Here is a 10,511-nt window from a genome sequence, read left to right as displayed (position 1 = left end):
AACATCTATTCCGATTTTCTTCGGTCTTGACTTCCCTCTCCTGTGGAGAGCAGAAAGCTAAAACAAACGTTTCCCCAATTCATGTTCAGCTGGTGATCCAAGTTTGACTCAGGTTCTATATCAGACACAAACACATGAGACTTGAAATTTGAACTGAGATAAATGGGATGATGGGCATGTATTTTATCAATAGGTATTATACCAAAGGTGGTATAGTTCTGCAGCGAAACTCTATCTCTGAGGCTTGTTGATTTGGCAGAAATGGCTTCTAGCTACTAGAAAAGGTGGCATCATGTGGGACCCTAAAGCTTCCTTATTTTGCACATGATGTTTCTGATTGGAGCACAGTGGTGCTGTTCCAGGACCAGTAACTATAGCTAATTTACCAGCTCTGACTGAGGCAGCCCTATATTTATATACATAACAAGGGAAGTCTCCTGATTTGACAAGATCATGGCAGGAGAAGCAGCTCCCTTGGCAGCCTAGTTCTGCAGTATAGACTTGAAAACAGATTCTGGAATTTCACCCTCAGATTTCTATTCAGCCATCTCAGTAATTCTGGAAAGTTATCTGACAGACTATAATAAATTCCTTTATTCAAATTGTCTAGAGTGGAATCTGTTCTCTACATCAGAATATTGACAAATATGAAACCCCAAAAAGAATATACTGAATACAGAAAAAGATGTTTTTAAAGGATATGTTTAAGTATATCAAGTAATTGATTGAATAATAATAATTGACCCTGAGAGTAGGTCTCCTGCTGTGACTTCTCTTTTTTTCACTCCCAGTTATTTTCTGCTTCTTCATTCTATTCCTCTCTGTTGCTTTGCCATTCAGAGAAAGGGTAAAAGTAGACTATACAGTCAGCTACAATATCTGCAAGGAAATATTCTTTTGAAATATAATGTTATATTTTTAATTTGCATTTTTGACCCTCCTCAATATGGTACAAGATCTCTGTTCAAATCAAACTTATTCCCCATTTTATCATCTCTTAGATTTTTCTTTTCTCTTAGATTTTTCTTTTCCTTAAAAAAAATTTTTTCCTTAAAAAAATGCTTACTGCTAAACTTGCTTCCTTTTGTTCCTCATTTCCTTTTTTCTTTTGAAAAATTATGTTTTTGTTTAAAAAAATTATTCAATTTCTTTAAGCCTCTCCCATAAAAAAGGATAGTTCATTATCTCTCCTGCTCCCCCAACCCCACCTCTTGCACAGGGCAAACACCAATCTGTTCTCCGTACCTATAAGTCTGGAATTTTTCTCTCTCAATCTCTTTCTCTCTATCTATTATTCTTTTTTTAAAGAGTTCACATATGAGAGAGGCCATACAATATTTGTCTTTTTCTGTCTGACTTATTTCACTCAGCATAATGCCCTTGAGGTCAATCCATGGTGTCATAAATAGCAAAATTTCATTCCTTTTATGGCTGAATAAATAGCCCATTGGATATACATACCACAATTTTTTTAAGATTTTTACTTATTTATTTGATAGACAGAGAGAAATCATAAGTAGGCAGAGAGGCAGGCAGAGAGAGAGGGGGAAGCAGGCTCCCTGCTGAGCAGAGAGCCCGATGTGGGGCTCGATCCCAGGACCCTGAGATCATGACCTGAGCTGAAGGCAGAGGCTTAAACCACTGAGCCACCCAGGAGCCCCTACCACAAATTTTTTATCCATTCATCCATTGATGGACATTCAGGTCCTTTTTATATCTTGGCTATTGTAAATAAGGCTCCACTGAACAAAGGGGTGCATATACCTTTTCAAACATTTTTTTCTTTTGATAAATACCCACAAAAGAAATTGCTGGATCATAGAGTAGTTCTATTTTTAATTTTTTGTGGAACCTTCATGCCCTTTTTCATAGGAGTTGTAATAATTCATATTCCTATTAATAGTGCACAAGTGTTCTTTTTTTTTCCAATTTATTTATTTTCAGAAAAACAGTATTAATTATTTTTTCACCACACCCAGTGCTCCATGCAAGCCATGCCCTCTATAATACCCACCACCTGGTACCCCAACCTCCCACCCCCCACAAGTGTTCTTTTTCTTCCACATCTTTGCCAACACTTGTTAGCTCTTGTCTTTTGATAATGGCCATTCTAACTGGTGTGAAGTGATATCTCATTGTGGTTTTGAGTTTCATTACCCTGATGAGTAATGATTTTCCACCTTTTCATGTACCTTTTGTCCATCTGTATATGTCTTTGAAAAAAAAAAAGTCTATTCTGATCTTCTGCCCATTTTTTTAAAAGTTTTTATTTTAATTTCAGTGAGTTAACATACAGTGTTATATTAGTTTCAGGTGTACAATACAGTGATTCAACAATTCCATACATGACCCAGGTTCTCATCACAACAAATGCTTTCCTCAATCCCCACCACCTAGTCCACCCATCCCCCTGCCTTCTCCTCCCTGCTGGTAGCCATCAGTTAGTTTGTTCTCTATAATTAAGAGTCTGTTTCTTGATTTGTCTCTCTCTCTCTCTTTCTTTCCCCCCTTTGCTTACTTGTTTTGTTTCTTAAATTCCACGTGTAAGTGAAATCATGTGGTATTTGTCTTTCTCTGACTGACTTATTTTGCTTAGCATTATTCCCTCCAACTTCAAACATGTTTTTGCAAATTCATCTGCCCTATTTTTAAATATTTATTTAGGTATTCAAGAGAAAGAATGAATGAGTAAGAGGAGGAAGAGAAAATCCCAAGTAGACTGCCGGCTGAGTGGAGCCCGAGGCAGGGCTTGATCTCACAACTCTGAGATTATGACTTGAACTGAAATCAAGAGCTGGATGCTTTGACTGAGGCACCTTGGCGCCCCACTTCTGCCCCCCTTTTTTTTAATCAGTTTTTTTCTAGTTATTGAGTTGTATGTGTTCTTTGTATATTTTAGATATTAGCCCTTTATCAGATATATGATTTACAATTATTTTCTCCCATTCAGTATGTTGTCTTTTCATTTCGTAGGTTTCCTTTGTTGTGCAGAAGTTTTATAGTTTCATGTAGTTCCATTTGCTTATTTTTGCTTTTGTTGCTTCTGTTTTGGCGTCATATTAAAAAAAATTTATCAATAAAACTTACGTCAATAAGCTTACTGCCTATGTTTTCTTCCAGGAAATTTATGGTTTCAAGCCTTATATTCAAGTCTCTACTCCACCTTTGCTTATTTTTATATATGACTAAAGGTAGTTGATGTCCAGTTCCATTCTTTTCCATGTCGCTGTCCAATTTTCCCAGCACCAATTATTGAAGATACTGTCCTTTCTGTATTGTATGTCCTCGGCTTCTTAGTCATCAGTTAATCAACCATATATGTGTGGCTCTCTGTTCTGTTCTGTTGATCTACATGTTTTTATGTCAATACCATACTGTTTTAATTACTGTAGCTTTGTAATATAGTTTGAAATCAAGAAGCATGATGCTTCCAGATTTGTCTTTTTCAAGATTTCTTTGGCTATTTGGGGTTCTGTGGTTTCATACAAATTTTAGAATTGTTTATTCCATTTCTGTGAAAAATGCTGTTAAAATTTTGATAGGGGTTGCTTTGAATCTATATATTGTTTCAGGTAGTATGGATATTTTAACAATATTAATTATTTCAATCCATAAGTACAGAATATCTTTTCATTTATTTGTGTCTTCTTCAGTTTCATTAATGCCTTGTAGTTTTAAATATATAGGTCTTTCACCTCCTTAGCTGAATTTACATCTAGTTATCTTACTCTCCTTGAGCAATTATAAATGAGATTTACTTAATTTCTCTAGTAGTTTGCTATTAATGTAAAAAAACACAACAGATTTTTGTGTATTGATTTTTGTATCCTGCAACATTGTAGAATTTGTTTATTTGTTCTAACAGTATTTTGATGGAGTGTTTAGTGTTTTCTATATATAATATCATGTCATCTGCAAACAGTGACAGTTTTACTCATTCCTTTCCAATTTAGGTGTTGTGTTGTTGCTGTTGTTGTTGTTGTTGTTGTTTGTCTGATTGCTCTGGCTAAGACATCCAACATTATGTTCAACAGAAGTGGTAAGAATGATCATTCTTGTCTTGTTCCTGATCTTAGAGGAAAAGCTTTTGGTTTTTCACCACTGAGTATGATGTTAACTGTGGGCTGGTTATAAGTGACCTTTATTATGTTGAGGTACATTCCCTCTATACTCACTCTGTTGTGAGTTTTTACCATGATGGATGTTGACTTCTGTCAGATACTTTTTGTGCATCTATTCATATCCTTATGTGATTTTTATCCTCCATTTTGTTAATGTTGTGTATCATATTGACTGATTTGTGGATATTGAAACATCCTTGTATCTCTGGAATAAGTTCCACTCCATCATAGTATAAGATAATTTTAGTGTATTATCATATATATTTTTGCTTGTTTATTATGTCTTTTCCCCCACCTGGAATGCTAGAATGTAACCTCCATCAAGGAAGAGACTTTATTACTCCATTCCTAGTGCCTGTAACAATGCTTGCTATATGGCAAGCACTCAAAAAATATTTACTAAATGAGTGAATGAATGAATAGGTACATCTACAAGGGAGCAGTAAACCATAGCATATCCACCCTAAGAAATTTTAGGTAGCCTTTAGATACATTCCTGAAGGCCATTCTGAGGATAAAAGTTGGTTTGACACAGGGAGCATATGCTCTCCATAATTTCAAGGACCTCCAGAATTTCAGGACTGTCCTAGTCATTAGAAGCCTGTGGTAGCTGTGTCTGAGTGGTGGGGGTCACATGCCTGCCTTTTTGCTGCAAGAGGTCTTGGGGGAAGCAAATGGAATGTAGCTCCCACCCAGGAGATAAAGGTGGAGGAATTCCCCAGCATGGCAAGGGACTTCATACACTGGGCTATCAAAAAGAATGATAAATGCCCATTAGAACCTCAGAAGATCAGAGAGAAAATATCTCACCTCGTTCCGTGGAATCACAGATGTAGCAGAGGCCACAGGTCCTGAACCTTTCCTTGGGGGCTATCCCACACAGAGCTCACACATTGGATTTGCCTGGGTCCCTCATCAGGCAGCCAACCATCAATGCAACCTTTCAGGTAATAAGCAAGTTAAAAAATGAACCAAATTATCCCCGGTACCAATGGATACGTGATCCTCTTCCAGGAGTAGTTTTTAGATAACTGTATAATCAAGGTATTTTCTATACCTAGCAAACATCCTGTCTACTGCAACTGATAACATACAGAATGCTTTCATTAGCATTGCTCTTACAGCAACTGAGGCAATCAGGTTTAAATGAGTGACTACAAAAACATCATTGGCTTTATATCAGAGGGTTTCTTCAAAGAAAATTTTTAATAGATCCCATTTAGATATCTATTATTTCATGTAGGTGCTAAACATCAGAAAGCTTAAATTAGCATCATATAATCTTCTATATTTAGTTTTAAGGAGAATTGATACTAAATGTAATCTTAAGTATTTCATGTATAAGACAGATAAGGGAAATGAAAATGACCTTTATATTAGCTAATTTCCATTGCAGCACACAAGTCACAGAGCGATTTTTCCATAACCCAAAGTTTGTGGAATGCTAAACTTTAGGACTTAGAGCTCTCTTCATGGTCCTATTTTCAGTACGATTGAAGCTGCTCTTCCAAGCTTCCAAAATACAAAATACTTTAGGATCATCATTAAAGACAGTATTTTATTGCAGTAATAGCATTCCAAATGATTTCCATGTCCTAAGTGCTGGTTCCTTCTGTACATAGCTATTTTGTCTCTCACCATCTAACCAAGATGCTTCTGGCACAGCCCAGACTGAAGGGTGGGCAATGGACTAAGGAGCCTGGGTGGGGGTGGGGCACTTTCCCTTCCAGAGTCGGATCTTCCTAAGCTTTCCAAACGTTTAGAGGTTTACTTGGGAATTCTGCTGAAGGTTAAGCAGTTGTTATGGGGATTGTCACAACTGAATTCAAATGGCTCTTCAAACCAAGAATTCAGGAATTCCGGAACTTTCCAGTGTTAATTTGGATCATAGACTACCATCACGTCTATCATCCTACTAGACTTTTCTTTCAGTAACTGCTTAATGGGAGAGTTTATCTCAACTCTGCATTTCCCAAACAGAGCTATTAATCAGACCCAGCTCTAGAGCCACTGTGAGTGAGACGAGCATAGTTCAGGCCTTCAGCCTTGCCAGGAGGGCAGTAAGCCACTTGTTTTTCTTGGCAGAGAGCTTTGTCCGCATGTGGTTCCTTCTCTTCTTTCCTCAGACCACAAGATTCAGATTCCTCAGAGCCTAGAGGACCCTCAGAATTTTCTTCTCCTTGGCTACATCCTGTAGCAAGTACCATATAGTTTAACCCTTCTTGGTTCTTGGTTTCCATTAAGGCTATCGACATCACATCACCTGAATTCAAACAGATCGCACTGGCATCTTCATCTGTGAAAAAAATATAAAAGTTACACTGGTATCTATTTGACTTTCTGTATCTCTACTATACAGGCTATATAAGAATTATAACACCACCAACCATATACAGTAGTCCAGCAAACATTTATGAGGACCACTAGGGAATACAAAGATAAACAAGATATACTCCTTGTCTTTGAGGCTACTGTAGTCTAGTAGGGAAGAAAAACACTACTATGGAAGACAATGTGTGCTGTATGTAATAAAGGAATATGTAAAATGTGGGCGAGAGCAGAGACAATTATTTCTGCCATAACTGAACAGGTCACAGCCTTAAGGATAGGAATTAAGTGGTTTACAATGGCCCCTTTTGTCTAAAGTGCTTACCTTTTAGTCCCACCAGCTAAAACATCCACCTTGAAAGATATATCCTTTTTGATTCATTTAATCTTCTATTAAGATATTCCTTGGAGCTTAACACACCCCAGCTGGGTTCCAAGTATTGATGAGACAACAATGAACAAAGAAAAGTTGTTCCTCTTTGGAGTTTACATTCTAATGAGTGGAGACAGACAATAAACTAGCAGCCAACTAAGTGTGTGTAGCGTGGCAATAAGTGGCAGCAAAGGGGGGGCAAGAAAATAATGGTGCGGGTGGAAGGAGGTTGCTACTTCACAGGAAATGTCAGCAAAGTCCTTTCTAATGAGGCAAATTGCACGTAGAGACCTGAGCTAAGTGAGAAAATTCAACACATGGATATCTGAGGAAAAACATTCAGGGAAAAGAGAACAGTGAGAACAAGGACCCCAAGGCAGGAGCACACTGAGTGTGAACTGGTGTGGCTGGTCCCCCTCAGCTGTCTATCTCCCTGGGTCACGTCGCATTAGTACTACTTAGCAAATAACTAAACTGGCATGCTTATGACCTCATAAGGCCAATAGGGAATGGATAGGCCTGGCAAGTTTTGATGACAAAATTGAGTTGAGGGAGAATGAAAATGACATGAAATATAGTAACAGTGGTTATTAGTGTTGTTAACATGGAGAATGTACTATGTGCCAGGTACTGTTCTAACCTATATACATACATTAACTCATTCCTCTATTAAGTAGATGCTAGTATTATCCCCATTTAACGTTTGGGGAAGCTGAGGCACAGGGGGGTTAAGTAATTTGCCCAAGGTCACATAGCTATAATTAAACCTAGACCATGTCCCCATATTCACCCTCCCCAATGGGAAGGCAGAGCTGCTGTGCTCTGTGAGGAGCCAAGTAGGTGGGCAGTGTGCCCTAAAGAAGTCCTTGAAAGGCATAGACTCTGGACACTCATGCTTGGGGCCAGAGTAACAGCAGAAAAATGGGCAGCCAGAGGGTAACCAGCCTTCTTCACAATTGAGCTCACATTATTTTGTCTTTCTCTATTTAAAGACTGACCTTTTTATGTAGAAAAGTAGAAAAATTCTTGCTGAAACCTAATAGCAGAGCTTCTGAAAACTTTCACAAAATTCTAGGTAATCAAAAGGGACAAATGCACAAGATAAGCAAAAATACATAAATGTATATTATGGGGATTTTTTCCTTGGTGATCACTGTTTTCCAATTGCTGAGTGTTATTACCTGGATGAAAAATTTATGATTAGAAATATTACTGCTTAGTGGTTTACTTGGGAATTACTGCTCTTTCAAAATGATTATTTCACAAATCAGAAAAATTTCAGTCAACACAGGGCAGCCCTTCCGTTGTCTCCATCATTCTTCCAACAGGAAGCAACCAAATGTGTGTCACTAAGAAAGGTGAGGTTGGCTGTGCTGCCAACCTTCTGCCCTTAGTCCTGATGTACACCCAGGTTGGGTTTCTTTGGAACAAACTTAAATGGAAATATGGGGAAAAGAAACAATTTCAAAGGACAGAGGGATACACCACTGAAACTATTTTTTGTCAGTGGAATTTAATGATATGCCTGAACTTCAAAGCTTATTTTATTGTAAGAGCCTGTGAACCCCTGGCCTTGCTCTGTCTTACAAGGTGCACATTTGTTTGCTGACCTTCCCACACTGTGGAAGGACAAGATGGTGGAGCGACAGACTCAGCCTCTTGGCCATCATTTCGTGTTCCTCTTTGTCATTCTAACATCATGAAAGTCCACTGCAAACCACATGGATAGCCACGTAGTGTTATAAAATATGTAGCCCATAGAAATCAGATGCCAACCTTAGTTAATGCTGAAGTGCTGAATATCTTTGGAAGTGTCCTACTGTTAAGATTATAGTCAACATGGACTAAGAGCCATTGAAACACGCATAAGAACAGTTTTCTGTATATGATGACAGCAATCAACAATATCAAAAGGTGATAGGAAGGGGCGCCTGGGTGGCTCAGTGGGTTGGGCCGCTGCCTTCGACTCAGGTCATGATCTCAGGGTCCTGGGATCGAGTCCCACATCGGGCTCTCTGCTCAGCCAGGAGCCTGCTTCCTCCTCTCTCTCTCTCTGCCTGCCTCTCTGCCTACTTGTGATCTCTGTCAAATAAATAAATAAATAATCTTTTAAAAAAAAAAGGTGATAGGAAGAAATAAGATATTTGACTTGAAATAGTCCAGGGACCCAGATTATTGAGGAAATTAGGATGTTCCTGAAAAGGCTTAAAGAAATTAGGCTAAAGGAAAGTTGAGAAAATGTCAAAACTTAAATCTACAATAAAGGTGTGGCTACACTTATTATCAGCAGCTTCACTCTCATACCTTTAATCATTAAATAACATACTTGGAAAAGTTCTACCCATATGTGAATTTAATTTTTTTCTTCTTGTTGAGTTTTTTGGAAAAAACCTTTTACACAAGGCAGATAAATTCTTTTTATTAACTCTGGCACCATACGGCAAAGGAAAATCATTAGCTACCTACTTCATTGGTTTAGAGTACTTAGAGCAATATTTAGTAACTTGACCCTGGCAAGATTTCAGCAATTAGTACATCTCCTTATTGCATAAAGAACTTAAAAGAGACAGTGGGAAGGAGGGTATTTTGTTTGTTTATTTTTGTTTAAAACTGACAAGAAAGCCTGCAGGTCAGATCTTAAGGCAGAGATCCTGAACAAAGCTACCATGTGCTCAGCAACCCTTTCTTTAAGAGGGAAATATTAAAATAAAGACTTCCAAGCAAGACAGGGTATTTACAGACGAGACATATGCCGGCTGACTGGCTATGTTTAGAACAGCAGAGGAGCATTTAGATTTGTTTCCTGTAGAACTCTCTGGGACTGATGAGGTGATGTTTACAAAAATGTTGGGATGAAGTCACTGGGATATTTTTACTAGATGCCCAGATATGTTACTAATCTCTCTCTATCCCCTCTCTACCCCATTAGGTCAGTAGGACCATAAGATAAGCATGGTATTATTGCTCCCTGTAATCCTAATGCCCACCATCTCCTGTTTTTTTTTTCTTTCAAAAAAAGTCTTTCCAATGACTTTTTTACCTTCTTATGTATCTCCAGTAATAACAGTCAAGACAGACATCTCACTGCTTTGCTAAATACACCCACCAGCCTGCAGAGCAGTAAACTATTATTAAACACATTCTCACTTATTAAAAAAAGTAATTAAGTTTAGGTTTCCCTTGAAGAGACTGTTTTATAATTTCTATCCTTTGCAAATATGCCAATTCTGCCTGCCAGTCTGTTTCTTCTCTCTGCCCTTTTTGTCCAGTCACATCTCAACAATCAAGTTTTTTAGTGACTTCCCTATCTCTTTCCATTCCTTACCTTCAGGATTTACATTCACTATAAATAACAGAATGAGAATTTCTCCTTTACTAAAATTGAATTTCTGTCATGGCCCAGAATTGCTTGTTACTCTCTAAATTATCAGAGTTTGATTATATTCTCTGTTAAACTTTCTGCATCTTATTCTGCATGTTTGTCTGCTTCACTATTTTTTGACTATTATTTAGAATTTTAATCCAGTCTGCCAAAAACTTGGCACCTAAATGACCAGGACAGGTCAGGGTATCTTTTCCAGCAAGCCAGAAGTAATAAGTTCTTTCACTATCCCTAGCTGTACAGCACACTATTAACAACAAATTGGGGAAAGTGTGTGGGTATTTTCCTTACAACAGCCATGTTTCTG

General features: G+C 37.9%; 1 protein-coding gene across 1 annotated transcript in view; it reads right to left on the bottom strand.

Annotated features, from left to right (window-relative positions):
- Positions 1-5,308: 5,308 nt before the first annotated feature.
- ROS1 (ROS proto-oncogene 1, receptor tyrosine kinase) overlaps positions 5,309-10,511 on the bottom strand; it is a 114,170-nt gene continuing 108,967 nt past the window's right edge. The window contains exon 44 of the mRNA XM_044250043.1: positions 5,309-6,417. Coding sequence (XP_044105978.1) covers positions 6,107-6,417 — 311 coding nt within the window. The 3' untranslated portion in view covers positions 5,309-6,106. The remainder of the gene's footprint in view (positions 6,418-10,511) is intronic.

Source organism: Neovison vison, chromosome 1 (genome assembly GCF_020171115.1).
Source record: "Neovison vison isolate M4711 chromosome 1, ASM_NN_V1, whole genome shotgun sequence".
Lineage (NCBI taxonomy): Eukaryota > Metazoa > Chordata > Mammalia > Carnivora > Mustelidae > Neogale > Neogale vison.
Note: the sequence above shows the minus strand (reverse complement) of the source record. Positions and strands in the feature narration are given on the sequence as shown.